Source organism: Myotis daubentonii, chromosome Y, assembly GCF_963259705.1.
Source record: "Myotis daubentonii chromosome Y, mMyoDau2.1, whole genome shotgun sequence".
NCBI classification, from domain to species: domain Eukaryota; kingdom Metazoa; phylum Chordata; class Mammalia; order Chiroptera; family Vespertilionidae; genus Myotis; species Myotis daubentonii.
In genome coordinates, this window is record NC_081862.1 from 16,804,002 (window position 1) to 16,825,885 (window position 21,884).

Genomic DNA, 21,884 nt, shown 5'->3' on the forward strand with positions numbered 1-21,884 from the left:
GCAGGAAGAAGCCCCCTGCCACTGACAGTGATCGGAAACCCAGGGGGGAGCTAAGAGCTGGGGGGCAGGGCAAAGGCGGCCCTGGGGCCGCCTTTGCCCTGCCCCCCAGCCATGATCAGAGAATCAGGCACCTTTGCCGCCCTGGCCAGTGATAGCAGGAAGTAGGGGTGGAGCCAGCGATGGGAGCTGGGCACGGTCGAAGCTGGCAGTCCCGGGAGCTAGGGGTCCCTTGCCTGGGCCTAAAGCGAAGCCCACGATCACGGGGCCGCTGCAGCTGCGGGTCCCCGCTGCCCGGCCGGATGCCTCAGCCAGAGGCGTCCTGCAGGGGCAGGGGTGGAGCCCGCCAATTGCGGCACCCCCCCTGCTGCCACTGCAGGTCCCCGCTGCCCGGGCCGGATGCCTAGGCCAGAGGCGTCAGGCCTGGGCAAGGGGCCGATCCTGCGATTGGAGGGTGATGGGGGTCAACGCCTGAGGGCTCCCAGTATGTGAGAGGGGGCAGGCTGGGCTGAGGGACACTCCCCCCCCGCCACCCAGTGCACGAATTTCGTGCACCGGGCCCCTAGTCATTACATAAAAGGGTACGGTCTTTTTTTTTTTAGTATTATTCATTTCAAACGGGCCAGATCCATAGTTTGCCCACGGCTGAAACATAAAACATACAGGGAAAAAAAGGATATTATAAGATAGAAAATGGTACACTTGTACAGGGTTCTTGCCATGAACAGAAATTGCAGGACTGGAGTGGTTCTGGATGAGTCAGGTAGTGGGTGGTGAATAAATGTGAAGGCCTAGCATACCACCGTACACTACCATGGACTTTATAAACACTGTACATTGAGGAACACTAAATTTATTTTAAAATATGTTCTCTTCAATAAATTAACCTAATGTAAATTTTATTTTACAAACTTTAAAAATTTAAAAAGTTTGGACTCTTGTTAACATTTAGCTTAAGAGACTTATTATGCAGCTGTACAAAAGTATTTTTTTAAAAAAATATATTTTATCTATTTTTTACAGAGAGGAAGGGATAGGGATAGAGAGTTAGAAACATCGACGAGAGAGAAACATCAATCAGCTGCCTCCTGCACACTCCCCTCTGGGGATGTGCCTGCAACTAAGGTACATGCCCTTGACCGGAATCGAACCTGGGACCCTTGAGTCCGCAGGCCAATGCTCTATCCACTGAGCCAAACTGGTTAGGGCCAAAAATATTTTTATATCCTTACGTTGTAGGCTGTTTTCTATTTAAAATTAAATAGTTTATTTCATTATAAACTAAGACACCCCCCCCCCCCCCCAGCCTACTCATGCACAGGATCAGGATGATCAATATCACTGTCTTTCACCTTCACATCTTGTTTTACTGGAAGGTTTTCAGGGGCAATAACATATGAGGCTGTCATATCTTCTGGTAACAACACTTTCTCCTAGAAGACTTCCTGAAGAACCTGTATGAGGCGTTAGCGGTGCCATTCTTTTATAAATATGTCCAAGGTGATTTGGTTTCTTTCTTTTATTCATGACAGATTTTGCTTGTAAGTACATACATAATGCTATATTCCTATCTAGGTCTGTAAACCTTTCAGTGTTGGGTTCCAAGTTTTCAAACATTTTAAGGAGCTAGTAAATAAGGTCTGCAAAACCTTCTGCTAAACCTTTCACTGAATTTTCTTGGGATTCTTCTTTCTATTTGCAGGGTCCTTTTTCTTGCCTCTTCAGTTATGTGTTCCTGTTCCTGTTTCAACAACTCTTTATTAGTTCCTCAAAAACCACCTCTAGGATATTCTCAGTGTCAGCCCCATCCACACCCAGGTTAAAGTTGTTTGCATTGATAACCAACACCTTGATTTTTGCAAACATCTTATCCTTGGCAAAGCCTTTGAAGTCATGGATGAAACTCTTGAGTGTGTTCCCATATGACATTCATACACTTCTTGGTGACATCACTCCAAGATCAAGCAAGGTTTTTGATGCCATCATTGATAACTGTAATTCTTGTAGATTTTTCCAAATACGCCAGTGTTTTCTTAGTGTTTCCCTCAGTTGCACCAATAGCCGGGGCTAAGGTCCTTTGCCTCCCTATGCCTCATCATATAAGTCCTTCACAAGTGGGCGACTAGGTCTTAGTGGGAATTCAAAACTGTTATACTAGTAAATCCTTGATCCATTGGTTGGATCAGAGGAGGTGTTTGGAGGGTGAAACACCAGCTTGATTTTGTGATGAAGATCACCAATAAAAACAATATTTTCAACAAGCAAAATCTTTTTTTTTTTTTACTTTATCATTGTCTTTGCTTTTATTTATTTTTTTAATTAAATCTTTATTGTTCAGATTATTACATTTGTTCCTCTTTTTTCCCCCATAACTCCCCTCCTCCCAGTTCCCGACCCACCCTCCGCCCTCACTCCCCACCCACTGTCCTCATCCATAGGTGCACGATTTTTGTCCAGTCTCTTCCCGCATCTCCCACACCCCTTTCCCCACCAAGAATAGTCAGTCCATTCCCTTTCTATGTCCCTGATTCTATTATGCTCACCAGATTATTTATTCACTTGATTCTTAGATTCACTTGTTGATAGATGCGTGTTTGTTGTTCATAATTTGTATCTTTACCTTTTTCTTCTTCTTCCTCTTCTTAAAGGATATCTTTCAGCATTTCATATAATACTGGTTTGGTGGTAATGAACTCCTTTAGCTTTTCCTTATCTGTGAAGCTCTTTATCTGACCTTCAGTTCTGAATGATAGCTTTGCTGGATAAAGTAATCTTGGTTGTAAGTTCTTGGTATTCATCACTTTGAATATTTCTTGCCACTCCCTTCTGGCCTGCAAAGTTTCTGTTGAGAAATCAGCCGACAGTCATATGGGTACTCCCTTGTAGGTAACTGAGTTTCTTTCTCTTGCTGCTTTTAAGATTCTCTCTTTGTCTTTTGCTCTTGGCATTTTAATTATGATGTGTCTTGGTGTGGTCCTCTTTGGATTCCTTTTGTTTGGGGTTCTCTGCGCTTCCTGGACGTGTAAGTCTATTTCTTTCACCAGGTGGGGGAAGTTTTCTGTCATTATTTCTCCAAATAGGTTTTCAATATCTTGCTCTCTCTCTTCTTCTGGCACCCCTATAATTCGGATGTTGGTACGCTTGAAGCTGTCCCAAAGGCTCCTTACACTATCTTCGTATTTTCGGATTCTTTTTTCATTTTGCTTTTCCAGTTGGGTGTTTTTTGCTTCTTCGCGTTTTGAATCTTTGACTTGATTCTTGCGCTCCTCTGGTCTGCTGTTGGGTGTCTGTATAATATTCTTTATTTCAGTCAGTGTATGCTTAATTTCTAGTTGGTTCTTTATCACAACATCGAAGGTCTCATTAGATTTCTTGAGGATCTCACTACATTTATCGGCGGTCTCACCAGTCTTTTCGAGGGCCTTACTAAGTTTATCGGCAGCTTCTAGACAGTTCTTGAGAGACCTTAAAAGTGTGGTTTTGAGCTCTATATCTTCCATTTCTGACATTTGCGTCCTGTTTCTTTGTCTCCGCATTTTTTTATCTTTTCTTGGTGCACCCCCTAGTGGTCTTTGTGCGCAGTCTTGTAGTTAAGCCAACAAGCAAAATCTTAAAAGCACGTTATTTTCTAAACAGAGAACTTCTCCACTTCGCTGGCACACCAATTCAGGAGAGCATCTAAGAAGAAAAGCTGGGCAATCATAACTTCTTATTGCTCCTGTAGTACACTGACAGTGTGTTTATTGATATGCTTGAAGACCCTGGGTTTTTACTGAGCCAGCTCACAAAGGGTTTTAATTTGTAGCCTACAGCATTGCATCCAAGCATGTATTTTCTGTCCTTATAGCAGGGGTGGGCAAACTTTTTGACTCGAGGGCCACAATGGGTTCTTAAACTGGACTGGAGGGCCGGAACAAAAGCATGGATGGAGTGTTTGTGTGAACTAATCCATGGTAACACTGCTGCTGGTGAAGGAGCGGAGGGGAGAGCAAGAGAACCCTCCGCTCTTTCGGCTCCGCGGGCCGGATAGAACAGCCGAACGGCCGGATCCGGCCCGCGGGCTGTAGTTTGCCCACAGCTGCCTTAGAGGCTCTGAAACCTGACAATGACTTGGCTTCCTTATGGATAAAAGTCCCCTTGGACATTTGGTTCCAGAACAGGGAGGTTTCATTCATAATGAATATTTGTTCTGGCAAGTAATTTTCTCCTATAATGAGCTTATCTAGAATTTCCAAAAATCCTTCAGCAGCCTTTATAGTTACACTTGGAGACTCACCACTCACTTTCACTTTATAAAATAACTATTCTTGAATTGTTCAAATCACGCAGAGCTTTTGGTATATTCAAAATTGTAGTTGGGCACTGTCTTTTCTTTTGACATTACAAACAACATTTTTGATTTGGCTTTGACTATCATGGGTGCTCACAATGATATTAAGCCCTTCTTAAATTTTTTTAAAAATATATTTTATTGCTTTTTTTACAGAGGGGAAGGGAGATAGTGAGTTAGAAACATCAATGAGAGAGAAACATGGATCAGCTACCTCCTGCACATCTACTGGGGATGTGCCCGCAACCCAGGTACATGCCCCCACCGGAATCGAACCTGGGACCTTTCAGTCCGCAGGCTGACGCTCTATCCACTGAGCCAAACCGGTTTTGGCCCTTCTTAAATTTTTAATAGTCTTGCTGTCTTCATGAAGTAGATCATTAACAACTTCTATTATCTTGTTCTTGTTCTTCAAGATTGTAGCTTTGGCAGAATGGGACGTGCTTGATTTTAAGCAATAACCGTCACTGACTTTTCACCTTTATGGCTCTTAATTACATTTCATTTAATTTCAGATCAATCAAATTTTAGATGTGGCCTCTTACTGATAACATTAGATTTTGTACACTTAGGAGACATGGTGAACAAAGTGTTAATTAAGCACAAGAGAAAATGATGCAATTAAGGTATTTAATAAACGTGATGAAATGTTTATGTGTGAGGATGCTGACATGTTTCATAGTGTTTTGTTTTTATTTTTTATTTGTTTCAGAGAGAAGACAGACAGAGAGAAAGACAGAAACATCAATGATGAGAGAGAATCATGGATTGGTTGTCTCCTGCACGCCCCACTCAGGGAATTGAGCCAGCAACTTAGGCATATGCCCTGATAGGAAATCGAGCTGTGACCTCCTGGTTCATGGCTCAACCACTGAGCCATGCCAGCTCGCCATAGCATACTCTTTTATAGCCAACAGTTTTTTTGTGTTGTATGTGCTATACTTTTATATGACGGTCAGCAGTTAGTTTATTTACACCAGCATTACCAAAAGTAATATCTTAAGTCATGACATCATGATAGGTAAGATGTCACTAGGTGGTAGAAATTTTTCAGCTCCATTATAATCTTACTAGAGGACTGCTGCACGAAATTCTTGCACAGGTGGGGTCCCTAGGCCACCACATAGTTCCCCCCTTTCCTTTTCCTCCTTCCCTCACTGCCGCACCATCACCACCATGGCGGGCGGCGGGCCAATTGGAGCCTGTTGGCTGGGGGAGGAATGGGGCATGGGAATTTGGCCTCCGGCCCTGAGGAGGGAACTGGCCCTTGGCCCCCCTGGGAAAGGGGCTGCATCTACTGTCACCCACCCCCCGGTTTCCTGTCCCAGCCTGGGGCCCAGCCCTGACTGGGTGATCAGGGCCTACTGGCCGGGGCTAGGACTGCTGGAGGTTGGCTGGCTGGGGGTTGGCTGTGGGAGTGCACTGTCCTCCAGGGGGTAGCTCCTGCATTAAGCATCTGCCCCTTGGTGGTCAGTGCATGTCATAGTAACTGTTCGTTCCAGTCGTTCGGTCATAACAGTCAGGAACATCTACACTAATAAAAGAGAAACATGGTAAATGGCGTACGACCGCTACCCTTTTCATTGGCTAATCAGAGAGATATGCAAATTAACTGTCAGCCAAGATGGCGGCCGGCAGCCAGGCAGCTTGAAACTAACATGAGGCTTGCTTGCCTCAGTGATGGAGGATCGTTGGAGGAAACCAACGTTCCCCGCCTGCGGCTGCAGGCCTCTGAGCGGGCAGTTTAAGAAACATTGTAACAAATACCACCGGACTTCAGCTAGCAGATTCGTAACATTGTAAGCAAAGGCCAGAAACCTACTTTCAGCCACGGAGGCCTATGAGCTGGAGCCAAGCCTCAAGGTAAAGCTGGCCCAGAAAAAAAAAAGAAAAAAGAAAAAAAGGAGCGGTTGGGAACTTCAGTCACTCCCAGCCTGAAAACAGCCCTCAGCCCCTCACCCAAACTGGCCAGGCACCCCAGTGGGGACCCCCACCCTGATCCAGGACACCCTTCAGGACAAACCAGCCGGCCCCACCCATGCACCAGGCCTCTACCCTATAAAGTGAAAGGGTAATATGCCTCCTGGCACCGGGATCAGCGTGACAGGGGGCAGCGCCCAAACCCCCTGATCGCCCTGCAGCTCTGTGTATGACAGGGGGTGGGGCCCCAACCCCCTGAGCAGCCCTGCTCTGTGCCTGATAGGGGGGAGCTCCCCAACACCCCCCCCCCCCCCCGCGGGCCCTGCTCTGTGTGTGATGGGGTAGAGCCATAACCTCCCCATCGGCCCTGCCCTGAGTGTGAGAGTGGCGGCGCCCCAACCCCCTGATGGGCCCTGCTCTGTGGGTGATAGAGGGCGGTGCCCCGAACCGCTGATGGGCCCTGCTCTGTGTGTGACGGGGGCAGCGCCCCAACCCGCTGATTAGCCCTGCTCTGTGCATGACAGGGGGTGGCGCCACAACCTCCCCATTGACCCTGCCTTGAGTGTGACAGGGGGCGGCGCCCCATTCCCCCAATTGGCCCTACCCTGAGCGTGACTGAGGGTGGCATCACAACCTCCCGATCTGCCCTGCTCTGTGCATGACGGGGCGGCGCCCCAACTCCCCAATCGGCCCTGCTCTGAGCCCGACCAGGGGCTGCACTTAGGGATTGGGCCTGCCCTCTGCCACCCGGGAGCAGGCCTAAGCCAGCAGGTCGTTATCTCCCGAGGGGTCGCAGACTGCGAGAGGGCACAGGCCGGGCTGAGGGACCACCCCCCCTCCCTGAGTGCACAAATTTTTGTACACCGGGCCTCTAGTATATATATATTTATAGATGGAACCCCTATTATAAATATTTGGTCCATTGTTGACAGAAATGTTGTTATGCTGCACTGACTTTATACAGATTCTGCAATACAGAGAGATAAGTTCAGTTAGAAACACCTAAAATGTGATTAAAATTTTCTTATATAAAAGTGGTTTACATTATTCTTAAAAATTTGTATTAATTACAACACATTATATTATGAAGCTTTCATCTTCCTTAAAAAGTAAGTAATTTAGGTCTAGCAGGTTTGGCATGGTGGTTAGAGTATTGGACACAGACAGCAAAATCTAGGTTTGATTTCTAGTCAAAGTCATGTACCTGGGTTGCATGCCCAATCCTGGCCTGGGTTGAGGCGGTGCAGGAGGCAACCATTTGATGTCTCCCTATCACATCAACGTTTCTCCCTATCTCTCTTTCGTCACCACCCTCTATTCCATTCTCTCTAAGAATCAATGGAAAAAAATGTCAAAGGTGAGGATTAACAAAAAAATAGTAATTTAAAGAGAAATTTTATGTTGTTATTTTTTGTTATTTTGGTTAAATTCCCCTTCCTTTTGAATTTTAGTTCTTATTAGCTGTCTGAAGACAGTTTTCTACTTCAAGGGAATCCTGAGAGCACATTATGTTAACTGAGAATATAACAAGGGGCACTTAACTCTTATATTCTCACATTTTTATCTACCAAACTGTAACTTTTTAGAACTCAGGTTAAATTAACATTAAGCAATGTGTGAGGGCTTGAAATGCAAATGCATGCTTTATTTAATTCTGTAGCTTCAAATTTATTTTATAACTCTGGAGTTTCAATTTTATTTCAAGTATAATAAAATAAAACATTTTCCCACATTACCCAAGCCCCTGCAGGAAGACACTTATATATATACTAGAGGCCCAGTGCAAAAATTTTTGTGCACTAAAAGGGGTTCCTCAGCCCAGCCTATGCCCTCTGGCAGTCTGGGACCCCTCAGGGGATGACCACCTGCTGGCTTAGGCCCACTCCCTGGGGGACTGGGCCTAAGCTGGCAGTCAGACATCCCTCTGGCAGCTTGGCAGCCCTCAGGGGCTGCCCACTTGCCAGCGGGGAGCAGGCCTAAACTCAAGTCAAACATCCATAGTGCTGCTGAAGAGGTGGGAGAGGCTCACACCACCACCACTGTACTGGCAGCCGTCAGCCTGACTTGTGGCTGAGCAGAGCTTCCCCTGTGGGAGTGCACTGACCACCAGGGGGCAGCTCCTGCATTGAGCATCTGGCCCCTGGTGGTCAGTGTGTGTCACAGTGATCAGTTATTCCCAGTCATTCTGCTGTTAGGGTCAGTTTGCATATTGCCCTTTTATTATATAGGATAGAGGCCTGGTGCACGGGTGGGGGCTGGCTGGTTTGCCCTGAAGGGTGTCCCAAATGAGGGTGGGTGTCCCGCTGGGGTGCCTGGCCAGCCTGGGTGAGGGGCTGATGGATGTTTGCAGGCTGGTCAAGCCATTGTCCCCTCCCCGTGGGGACCCTCACCCCATGGAGGTTTAGCCAGACTGGGTGAGGGGCTGAGGGCCATTTTCAGGCTGGCTGAGCCCTGCTGGCGACAGAAGCTCCCAACCTCTTCTTTTTTTCTTTTTATTCTGGGATTTATTTACCTTCTATAATTGAAACTTTGTAGCCTTCAGTGGAGCTCAGAGCCAGCCAGGGCGGGCGGGTGGGAAGCTTGGCTTCCTCCATTGCCAAGGGCAACCCAAGTCTCCTACTCACTCCAGCTCTGTGGCCATGGCTGGCTGAAAGCAGGTATCCGGGATTTATTTATCTTCTATAATTGAAACTTTGTTGCCTTCAGTGGAGTTCAGAGCTGGCTGCGGCAGGCGGAAAGCTTGGCTTCCTCCATCATTGGGGCAACCAAGCCTCCTGCTTGCTCCAGCTCCGTGGCTGCCGGCTACCATCTTGGTTGGGTTAATTTGCATATAGTTGCTCTGACTGGCTAGTGGGCGTGGCTTAGGGATACCGAAGGTACGGTCAATTTGCATGTTTGTCTTTTATTAGTGTAGATTATACATACACATAAAAACCAAAAGAAACCCAGAATTTAAACATGTAACTACTATGAACCAATAAAACTACCTTTAAAGTTAAAATACTTACTAGTTTTTGCTGTGCCTATGTAGTACATTTCAGTCAAATAGTCTACTATCTGTTTGAGATTCCTCACACAGTCAATGGCTAATGCCACAAGTAGTTCAAAACCAGCACTGATGGTAGCTGGTGAACCACAGACTGGAATAGCCTGCTCAACTGGCAATTCTCTATTTCTCATACATTGCAGGTAAACTTTTGAAGCAGGAAAGATGAAATCATCAATTAATTCCTAAAGAGTTAAAAGAAACAGATCACTTGTTAGCATAATGTATGTTTTAGGAAAAAATATGCTTGGAAGGAAGTATTTTCAATTAAATATCTCAAAAAACAATTTTGAATTTTCAAATTAAAAAAATACAATTCCATTTCAAAACAGTATTTACTATAATAAACATCATCCATTTCCTAGATATTTAAAATTATTTTAAAAAATTGACTAGAATTAAAAATATACATATATTATAAGTAAGTCTACTATCTTAATTATACAATAAAATGACACACTCTTCCTTGCATTGCAAGATATACACGAGGAAATTTATTGCACACATGTCATAAAAGATAAAGTCTTGCAGGATAACCATTCTCCTCAGTTTAAAGTATCATCAAGTAAAAATTCAGATTTACTTAATAGCAAAATCACTAATGCTGATTAACTTTCTAAAACATTAAATCTGAACTTTGATTTCTAGTTAACTTAAAAATCTCTTTAAGAGACGGAGGCAGCCCTAACCGGTTTGGCTCAGTGGATAGAGCATCGGCCTGTGGACTGAAGGGTCCCAGGTTCGATTCCGGTCAAGGGCACATCCCCAGTAGGGGGTGTGCAAGAGGCAACTGATCGATGTTTCTCTCTCATTGATGTTTTAACTCTCTATCACTCTCCCTTCCTCTCTGTAAAAAAATCAATAAAATATATTTAAAAATAAAAAGAGGGAGCGGAACTGGTTTGGCTCAGTGGATAGAGCGTCGGCCTGCGGACTGAAAGGTCCCAGGTTCGATTCCGGTCAAGGGCATGTACCTGGGTTGTGGGCACATTCCCAGTAGGGGGCGTGCAGGAGGCAGCTGATTGATCTCTCTCATCGATGTTTCTAACTCTCTATCCCTCTCCCTTCTCTCTAAAAAAAAAAAAAATCAATAAAATATTAAAAAAATATTTGAAAAAAGAGAGAGGCATACATGTAAAAAATATTTAACATTAAAATATTTAACATTCAGAGATAAGGTTTTTGTAAGATAAAGAAAAAAGGTCCAGATGATATCACAAAGATAAAAAATTATATACAGCTAAATCTAACAAACAATTAAAAGGTCACAACCAGTTTAGGCCTGGCCGGGTGGCTCAAGTGGTTGGAGCATCATCCATCTCCTGAAAAAAAAGACTTGATTCCTGGTCAGGGCATGTACCAAGGTTGTGGGTTACAACTGATCAAGGCCTCTCTCACACAGATGTTTCTCTCTCTCTCTCCCTCCTTTATTTTCTAAGAAATAAATGAAAATATATCCTCACATGAGGAGGACAAAGGAAAAAAAAAAGGAATATAACCAGTTTAGTACCTACATTTAGAACTTACTTTAATGAGATTAGCACCTCCTTTTTCACAACCAATTTGATACTTTTTTTCAGATGACTGAAAGGCCAGTAACTCTTTTGTTATCCCAAGGTGGCCTTCCAATATAGGCTCTTCTATACCTGTTTCACCTGTGTTTTTAACATTATCCTGCCAAAGACAAAACATGACAAGGCCTAACTTACAGGAAAGGAACACAAAAGAAGTCAGAACAAAAAAGACCTGGGGGGGAGTGACACCTCAGATATAATTTCCCTAAATCTTACCATTTCTTATTTTATAGAACTCTACCAAACAGTAAATCTGAATAATTTCACTCTAAGAAGACAGACAGTGGCAATGTCTGAAGATATGTTTGATTTCACAACACAGAGAAATTACTAAAGAACTATCTAATGATTACAGGTGATGTACAGCTTAACATGCTACAGTGTACAGGCAGCATAGCCCCTCAAAACCAGGAATAATCTGATCCAAAATGTCAATGGTGCCAAAATTAAGAAATCCTATTCAGGCCGAAACTGGTTTGGCTCAGTGGATAGAGCGTCGGCCTGCGGACTGAAGGGTCCCAGGTTCGATTCCGGTCGAGGGCATGTGCCTGGGTTGTGGGCACATCCCCAGTGGGAGATGTGCAGGAGGCAGCTCATCGATGTTTCTCTCTCATTGATGTTTCTAACTCTCTATCTCTCTCCCTTCCTCTCTGTAAAAAATCAATAAAATATATTTTAAAAAAAAAGAAAAAAGAAAAAAAAGAAATCCTATTCAGAAAGTTGGCTTTATAAAGCACTGGGAGAATGCTAATCTAAGAGCCAAAAAGCTACACATTTCAGAACTATATTCTCAAAGAACTCTGTATAAGTAAAATGTATTAAGCAGATAATATAAATGCTAATTTATTAGACTTTTTTATTTTTTAAGCCACCAAAAATATTGGTTGCCTCCCCTTAAAAAAATTGGGAGCAAGTGATCAGACTTTGCTTAAAAATAATTTTAAAAATCTTCATTAGCCCTGGCCCATGTTACTTAGTGGTTAGAGCATTCGCCTGCACACTGAAAAGCTTGGGTTACATTCCTGGTCAAGAGTATGTACACCTGGATTGCAGGTTCAATTCCCAATTTTGGTTGGCCCTTCTGTGGGAGGCAACCAATTGATGTGTGTCTCTCACATCAATGTTTCTCTGGCCCCTGCTCCCAGTGTCTCTAAAAATCAATGGAAAAAATTTCCTTGAGTGAGGATTAACAACACAAACAAAAAAATCTTCATTATATGACAGTTTTTAAATGTAAAAAAAAAAAACCAAAATGAATACAACTATATATCAGTTTCTAAAGACATTTGCATATCAGGGCACATGCCCCGATTTCAGGCTCAGTCCCCAGTGTGGGGTGTGTAGGAGACAGCCAATCAGTGATTCTCTCTCATGACTGATGTTTCTCTCCCTCTCTGTTCCTATCTGAAATCAACAAAACTAACGTATCTAATAAAAGAAAAAAAGGGTAATTAACCATACCTCTGCTACACTTTCCATTGGCTAATAAGGGCGATATGCAAATTAACTGCCAACAAAGATGGCGGCCAGCAGCCACGCAGCTGAAGCGAACATGAGGCTTGCTTGCTTCAGCGATGGAGGAAGCCAAGGTTCCCCACCTGCCGCGGCCCGGCTCTGAGCCCGAAAGCAACAATGTTTCAATTACAGAAGCTAAACAAACCCCAGATACCTGCTTTCAGCAGGCCGTGGCTACTGAGCTGGAGCCACCTCTCAGCTCCAGGGACGTCAACAATGTTTCAATTATAAAAGGTAAATAAATCCCAGAATAATAAAAAAAGAAAGAATAAAGGAAAGGCTGCGAGCTTCACTTGCTGGCTAGCCTGACAACGGCCCTCAGCCCCTCACCCACACTGGCCAGGCAGAAGTTCCCGTCCCGCAGCTGCTTGCTCATTCACTTACTCGCTCATTCATTCACTCATTCACTCACTCATCATTCACTCACTCACTCAGCAAACCCTCTCAGGTCCCTGGCACCAGGACAGGCACTGAAGTTGAAGCAGGATAAGACAGACCTATGTCCTCAAGATGTTAGTAATTCAGGACAAAGCAGGCACATGAACGAGGCAGTTGTACGCACAGATGCACTGTACTGGGTTCAGTGAGGGCTGTAACTTATGCCAACATTGTTCTCTTGACAAAATGGGGCCTCGGGAGCCAGGCTGCCCCAAGCCTGTAGGCCTGTGCCTAGGCCAGGAGTGGCTGGGGTACTGGAACATGACAGAGGGTGCAGGTCAGACTGAGGGGTCTGGCCCCACTCCTTACCCTCCCCCACCCCTGAGTGCACAAATTTTTATATATTTAAAAAAGGATCCCAATATATAAAAAGCCAGGGGCCGTCACTACCGAAACAACCGGACAGATGACCGAACAGCAGGCTGCGTGGGGCAACTAGTCTGGCAGGGGTATTAGTGAGGGATGACCAAATGACTGAACAGCAGGCTGTGTGGGGTGACCAGGATGGTAGGGAGGTTAGTGAGGGATGACCAAATGACTGAATAGCAGGCTGTATGGGGTGACCAGGCTGGCAAGGGGCAGGGGGTAGTTAGGAGTGACCAGGCCGGCACAGGGGGGCAGTTGGGGGCAACCAGGCTGGTGGGGGGGGCAGTAAGGGGCAACCAGGCTGGTAGAAGGGGGTAGTTAGGGGTGAACCAGGCCGGCGGGGGATAGGTAAGGGGCAGTAAGGGGCGATAAGGAACGGAGGCAGAGGTAGTTAGGGGTGATCAGGCTGGCAGGGGAGCCAGTTAGGGGAAATCAGGCAGGCAGGCAGGTGAGCAAGTAGGAGCCAGAGGTCCCAGATTGTGAGAGGGATGTCTGGATTGGAGAGGGTGCAGCCTGGGCTAAGGGGACTCCCCCCCACCCTTGTGTACGAATTTCATGCACTGGGCCTCTAGTATTTATATAAAATTTGTTGTACAGTCTTTCTACAAATAGTGAATTATTAGTTCATCAATGAATAGAACATATTTTGTTTGTTTTATTATTCCCTTGGGCTTTAACATAAATTATCAAAATTATAAATTCTTTTAAAATAAGGTAAATAATTTAACAGTGAAAAAATAAACAGTATCATGTAACATACCCTAATATTTTTGAGCCAATCAATTTCATTGTTGAGAAGAAATTCAGCATTGGGTACATTAATATTGCTGTTGTATGCGTAATTAAGAAGGTGCCGTAGAAGAGTGAAATAGTCATCTGAATTTTTACTTCTCTCTCTTGCTATACCCTGAAATATAATAATTTACACAGTATGAGTTCACAAGTCCATAGTCAAAATTTATTTTAATTTTTCTAAAACAAAGAGTACCGATAAATGAAGTAGCACTGCCTTACATCAATAACATAAAACAATAAGATGTTTGATTTCTTTTTTCCCCAAGAATATATATTTTTTCCTTAAGTATTTATAAAAAGCAAATGAAAACAAGTCTACAAATAGTATAGAACAGGGGTCCTCAAACTACGTCCCGCGGGCCACATGTGGCCTGCTGAAAACATTTATCCGGCCTGCCGGGTGTTTTTGCTGCATAGGAATTTGTTCATAGTTTTTTTTTAAACTATAGTCTGGCCCTCCAACGGTCTGAGGGACAGTGAACTGGCCCACTATTTAAAAAGTTTGAGGACCCCTGGTATAGAAAATAGTGGGAAAGATTACATTTCTTAAATATGTATTGACCTAATTTTAATAAAAGTTTAAACTGTAATTTCTTCAATGTCCTTCATTTTAAGAATAAAGCATATTGATAATTCCATAAAAAAAAAAATCTCACCTCCAAAACAGTAAAGAGCAGAGTAACGAAGAAAAGCAGAGGCCTGTGTCCTATGCAACATCTGGTGCACATTAAAAAAAACTGCTCCTGTGCCAACTGACGAATAGTTCTGAAATAAAAACATTTTCTATGTGATTTATTATTTCCATTAAATAAACACATTCCAAAATCATTTTATCTCTGACTGGGAAGATAAATAATAACAGTAAAAATATAAGGTAACCCCCATTATCATTTAACATTAAACATGACAACTTAAGCTATATTTCAGGGAGTTAAACCTGAAATAATAACCATATAATACAAAAATCACTATGTTAGTTTAATATTTAATTTCTTAGAGTCTTTAATATGTGGTGTAAATCAGGGGTGGGACAAAAACCATGTAAAAAACAAGTAAACGTGAAAAAAACATATCTTTACTTTTATTTATGTAATTAAGTAAAACATGTCTTTATTTGAAACTTCTTTTGCAAATACCTCTACAGATACAATACTACATGACATGTACAGATGCTATAAAAGGTGCATGTGCTATACTTTTTTGTCCTCCCATAGAATTGTTTTCAATGAACTATATTATTCTACAGGCCCAGTGCACAAATTCATGTATGGGTGGGGTTTGGCTGGCCAGCCCCCGCGAGCAGTTTGCTGGCTTGGGAAGAGGAGTTGTGAGCTGTTGGTCTGCCCCACGCCCGATCAGATTCTGGGGAGCCAATAGCGGGAAGGCAGGCTGCGGGTCATTCTGGTTGCTTAGCTTTTAAATATATACTAGAGGCCCGGTGCACGAGGGTCCCTCAGCCCGGCCTATGCCCTCTCACAGTCTGGGACCCCTTGGGGGATGACCATCTGCTCCCAAGAGGATTGGGCCTAAGCTGGCAGTTAGATATGCTTCTGGCAGCCCGGGAGCCCTCGGGGGATATCCACTGCCAGCGGGGAGCAGACCTAAGCTGCAGTTGGACATCCTTAGTGCTGCTGAGGAGGTGGGAGAGGCTCCCACCACCACCACTGTACTGGCAGCCATCAGGCTGACTTGTGGCTGAGCAGAGCTTCCCCTGTAGGAACGCACTGACCACCAGGGGGCAGCTCCAGCATTGAGCATCTGCCCTGTGGTGGTCAGTGTCTATCATAGTGACCAGTCATTCCCAGTCGTTCTGCTGTTAGGGTCAATTTGCATATTACCCTTTTATTATATAGGAGTGCCTGGCCAGCCTGGGTGAGGGGCTGATGGCTGTTTTCAGGCTGGCCACAGCCCCTTCAGGGTAGGGGTTCCCCCTGGGGTGCCTGGGCGAGGGGCTGAGGGCCGGTTTCAGGATGGCCACATTCCCTTCAGGGTTAGGGGGGGTGTCCTGCTGGGATGCCTGGCCAGGCTGGGTGAGGGGCTGATGGTAGTCTGCAGGCTGGCCAAGACCCCCAGTGGGAACCCTCACCCCATGGAGACTTGGCAATCCTGGGTGAGTGGCTGATGGCTGTTTTCAGTCTGGCCACAGCCCCTTCAGTGTGGGGGGTCCTGCTGGGGTGCTTGGCCAGTCTTAGTGAGGGCCTGAGGGCCGTTTTCAGGCTGGCTAAGCCCTTCAGGGGGGACCCTCACCCCATGAGGGTGTGGCCAGCCTGGGTGAGGGGCTGATGGTTGTTTTCAGGCTGGCCACAACCACCAGAAACCCAAGCTCCCAGTAGAGGCAGGCTGGAAGCAGGTATCTGGGATTTATTTGTCTTCTATAATCAAAACTTTGTTGCCACAAACAGAGGCCTCAGCCGGCTCAGGCCTGGTGGGAAGCTTGGCTTCCTCCATCGCCCAGGCAAACAATCCTCCTGCTTGCTCCAGCTCCGTGGCTGCTGGCCACCATCTTGGTTGGGTTAATTTGCATATAGTTGCTCTGATTGGCCAGTGGGCATGGCTTAGGGCATAGTGAAGGTATGGTCAATTAGCATCTTTGTCTTTTATTAGTGTAGACTAGAGGCCCGGTGCTCAAAAATTTGTGCACTCAGGGGGGATGGGTCCCTCAGCCTGGCCTGTACCCATTCACAGTACAGGACCCCTTGGGGGATGTCCACCTGTCAACTTAAACCCACTCCCTGGGGGGGTCAGGCCTAAGCTTGCAGTCAGACATCCTTCTGGCAGCCAGGGAGCCCTCAGGGGATGTCTGACTAAAGGCTTAGGTCCCCAAGGGATCGAGTCTAAACCGTTAGTTGGATATTCTTAGTGCTGCCACTGAGGTGGGAGAGGCTCCTGCTGCCACCACGGCACCGGCCAGCCATGAGCCATCTTCAGAGTGGCACTCCCCATATGGAAGTGCACTGACCACCAGGGGGCAGCTCCTGCATTGAGCATCTTCCCCCTGGTGGCCAGTGTGCATCATAGCAACCGGTCATTCTGCCGTTCAGTCAATGTGCATATGAGCCTTTTATTATTATTATATAGGATGTCCCTATTTTCCCCCTTTTGCCCCCTCTACCCAGCTCTTGCCCCTCACTTCTCTCTGGCAATCACTATACTGTTGTCTGTGTCCATGGGTTGTGCACATATTTTCTTTGGCTAATCCCTTCTTTAAATTCACTTCTTTAAATTTTTATTTTCAGATAAGTGCTTATAACTGCATGATTATATATTTTCTATTATATCATTTAGAATTAAGATGTTTTTTAATTGAACCCTTGTAAATTTTAGCACAATTTAATAAATTATGCTAGAAGCAATTAGATTTTTCATGTAATGCAGATACATTTCAATTAATATTTTATTAATTTTTAATTTTTTAATATTTTAATTTGAAATAATCTCATATATGTGAAAACACTACAGCATATTATATGTACCCTTCACCCAATTTCTTAGGTGTTAATAATTTAAACGTAACGATTATACAACTAATAAAATTTGGAATATATTTTTCTTATAATCTCTTTAATGTTACTTAATTGATTTACTTTGTTAATCTTCACCCAAGGATATTTTTCCATTGAATTTTAGAGAGAGTGAAGGGAAAGGGAGAGACACATTGATTGGTTGCCTCCTGCACATGCTTTGATAGGGATTGGGGATAAAGCAGCAACTGAGGTACATGCCCTTGACTGGAATCGAACCTGGGACCCTTCAGTCCATGGGCTAATGCTCTATCCATTGAACAAAACAGGCTGCAGCTTAATTCATTTACTTTTAATTTATATGTGTCTTTATATTTAAAGTGGGTTTTGTTTTTGATTCATGCTCATAATCTGTCTTTTAATTGGTGCATTCATGCCACTGACTTTCAGAGTGCTTACTGATAGAGTTACTACCATATCAGGCGGCTTCTGGGGTGGGGCTGCCTTGCCGCCTGATTGGGCGGGTACTGGATGGCAAGGCGGGGCCAGCTTCTGGGGCTTCTGAGGTGGGGCTGCCTTGCCGCCCGGGACCCGCCGATCAGGTCCTGGGCGGCAAGGTGGGGCCGGGCCTGCCCTGGATGGTGGTGGGCTGGCAGCTTGCGCTGTCCCGCCCTGCCTGCAGTATGCAAATTAGCTGCCATCTTTGTTGGTGGTTAATTTGCATACCATGCTGATTAGCCAATGGGAGGCGTAGCGAAGGTACGGTCAATTACCATGTTTTTCTATTATTAGATAGCACTAGAGGCCCGATGCACGAAATTCTTGCAAGGGCCTTGGCCCCAGCCCCCGGCACAGCCAGGGTCTATACTGTGGCCTCCACCTGCCACCGTCACTACTGGAGGTGGGGGAGCCTCTGCCTCAGACCCTGCCCACTGCAGCTTTGTCTGGAAGGAAGGACATCCAGTCTAAATAGCATATTACACTTTTTTTTTTAAATATATTTTATTGATTTTTTACAGAGAAGAAGGGAGAGAGATAGAGAGTTAGAAACATCGATGAGAGAGAAACATCGATCAGCTGCCTCCTGCACATCTCCCACTGGGGATATGCCCGCAACCCAGGCACATGCCCTTGACCGGAATCGAACCTGGGACCCTTCAGTCCGCAGGCCGACGCTCTATCCACTGAGCCAAACCGGTTTCGGCGCATATTACACTTTTATTATCATAGATTATTATTATAGAATTTAGTGGTTCTCAAAATATAGTTCTGAAAACCAGCAGCATTACCTGGGAATGTGGGAGCTTTTTAGAAATAAAAGTTCTTGGCCCCATTCTATACTTACTGATTAAGGAAGTCAGGGAGAGAGGTCCAGCAATCTATATTTTAATAAGCAATCCCAATAATTTTCATATATACCAAGATTTGAAGACCAAGTATTATAGTGAATAATATCTATTTGAGAAGTTTTGGAAAAATCAGTCTCTAATCTTAATAACAGAAACTTCATCTGATTATATTTATCTATATCTTTTAAAAATGTAGTATAATGGCCCTAACTGGTTTGGCTCAGTGGATAGAGTGTCAGCCTGCGGACTGAAAGGTCCCAGGTTCGATTCCAGTCCAGGGCATGTACCTTGGTTGCGGGCACATCCCCAGTAGGGAGTGTGCAGGAGGCAGCTGGTCGATGTTTCTCTCTCATCGATGTTTCTAACTCTCTATCTCTCTCTTCCTCTCTGTAAAAAAATCAATAATATATATTTTTAAAAAATGTAGTATAATGTATTGATTTATCTAGATTACCTGGAATTGAACCTTGAACAATACAGCTTTGAAATGCACAGGTATACTTACCAGTATATGCAGATATTTTTCAATACATATTCACAGAATTGTAAATGTATTTACATAACATTTTATTTTCTGTAGTTTATTGTGAGAATACAGCATATAATACATGGTCAGGCAAAAGTATATTCACAGTTGTTCTGATTGAAAATAATACATTAATAAATTATACAAGAATAAAGTACAAATCTACTTTTGCCTGTATATATACCTGAGAAATGATGTATTAATTGACTTTAAATTATTATTTTTAAAATATTTTTTAAGTGATTTCAGAGAGGAAGGGAGAGACAGAAATATCAATGATGAGAGAGAATCATCTATCAGCTGCCTCCTGCATGCACCCTACTGGGGATTGAGCCCGCAACCCAGACATGTGACCCTGATCAGAATTGAACCCAGGACCCTTCAATCTGCAGGCCGATGCTCTATCCACTGAGCCAAATCAACCAGGGATAAATCATTATTAAGGTAACATCCAATATCGATAGGTTTAATCTCCAAAATTTATAGGGAAATCATACAACTCAATAAAAAGAAGATAAACAATTCAATCAAAAAATGGGAAAAAGACCTAAATGGACACTTTTCAAAAGAGGACATACAGAAGGCCAAGAGACATATGAAAACATTCTCAAAGTCACTAATCATCTGAGAGATGCGAATCTAAACAACTAGGTACTACCTCACACCTGTCAGAATGGCTATCATCAACAAATCAACGAACGACAAGTGCTGGTGAGGATGCGAAAAAAAAGAACCTTCCTTCACTGCTGGTGGGGATGCAGACTGGTGCAGCCACTGTGGAAAACAGTATGGGGTTTCCTCAAAAAATTAAAAATGGAACTTCCATTTGACCCAGTAATTCCACTTCTAGGAATATATCCCAAGAAATCCGAAACCCCAATCAGAAAGGATATATTCACCACATAGGTTCATAGCAGCACAATTTACATTAGCTATATTTGGAAACAGCCTAAGTGCCCATCAACAGATGAGTGGATTAAAAAACTGTGATACATCTACAAAATGGAATACCATGCTGCTATAAAAAAGAAAGGACTCATCATTTGCAATAGCAGGGATGGACCTGGAGAACATTATGCTAAATGAAATTAGCCAGTCACAGAAAGATAAATATCACATGATCTCACTCATTTGTGGGATATAATGAACAACATACCAATAAACGGATGAACTAAAATAGATCCAGAGATACATAAGCATCAAACAGATTGTCAAACCTCAGAGGGAAGGCAGGGGAGGGTAAGAGATCAACTTAAGGACTTGTATGCATGCAAATAAACATAACCAATGGACACAGACAGTAAGGGGGTGAGGTCATGTGTTGGAGGGTGGGAGTGACCGGGGAGAGGTCAATGGGGGAAAAGGAGACATATATAATACTTTAAACATTAAAGGATTTAAAATAAAAAATTATTACTAAGGTCTATGATACACAATAGGGTATTAGTAATTAACTTTTGGGGGGAGTGAAAAATTATACACAGAGTTTTTGAAGTCCTCACCCCAGAATATGTTTAATGATTTTTAGAGAGGGAAGGAGAGAGAGAGAGAGAAGAGAAGAGAAAGAAAGGAAGGGAGGGAGGGAGGGAGGGAAGAAATACAGAAAGAGAGAAACAACAATGTAAGAGAAAAACATTGATTGCTTCCTGCCTGTAAGTGCCCTGACCGGGGATTGAACCAGTGACCTTCTGGTGTATGTGATGACACTTCAAACAACTGAGCAACCAGCCAGGGCCTATTCACAGATTTTTGACTGTGGGAGAGGGAAAAGAGTACATAGCACTCCTAACTCCCAGGCTGGTCAAGGTCAACTGCAATTAATTTATTGCTATGACACTGGATCATTTCAATATAAGATGTGCTCAGTAACTGGTAAACACAAGTTGTACACAATCTAGGGGTCCGTATCTCCTATTAAAAAACGAGAAATGAGCCCTAGGTGGTTTGGCTCAGTGGACAGTGCGAAAGCCTGTGGACTGAAGGGTCCTGGGTTCAATTTGGGTCAAGGGCACATGCCCGAATTGTGGGCACGATCCCCAGTAGGGGATGTGCAGGAGGTAGCCGATCCATGATTTCTCTCATCACTGATGTTTTTACCTCTCTCTCCCCCTTCCCTCCTCTCTGAAATCAATAAAGATATATTTTTTTTAGAAAAAGAGAGAAATGAAAAGTTCTCACAAATTTGGGAAAAAACAGATTGTTCTGTAGTCATGATAAAATAAAGCCAGCAACATCATGTTAAAATTTGTAAAGGACAGCTGTCTCAGTGAAAAGCTTTTGAAAACAACCCAAACAATGCTACCCCTTTTTTGCAAAATCAATTAATCAGGAACAGACTTCAAAAAACACACTAACAACAAGCAGTTATACCTGAATAACCTGAATTCGTATGATACAAACCCATCATAGACAGTTTGTAACTTTCAAATATTTCCAATTTCAATTGACTTGTGCAAATCTTCTAAGGCAATGCCTGCTCAACTAATGTGTCTATTTCAGATACTGAACATCAACCTCACTAATGCTTGTCAAAAGCAAGCTCTTTCAGGCTTTGTTGAGAGAGCCTC

General features: G+C 43.9%; 1 protein-coding gene across 1 annotated transcript in view; it reads right to left on the reverse strand.

Moving 5' to 3' along the window:
• The window catches only part of LOC132225556 (probable ubiquitin carboxyl-terminal hydrolase FAF-X), a 273,762-nt gene that overhangs the window by 47,452 nt on the left and 204,426 nt on the right, over nt 1–21,884 (reverse strand). Inside the window, 4 exon segments of the mRNA XM_059680650.1 lie at nt 9,256–9,478; nt 10,821–10,967; nt 13,947–14,093; nt 14,638–14,746. Coding sequence (XP_059536633.1) covers nt 9,256–9,478; nt 10,821–10,967; nt 13,947–14,093; nt 14,638–14,746 — 626 coding nt within the window.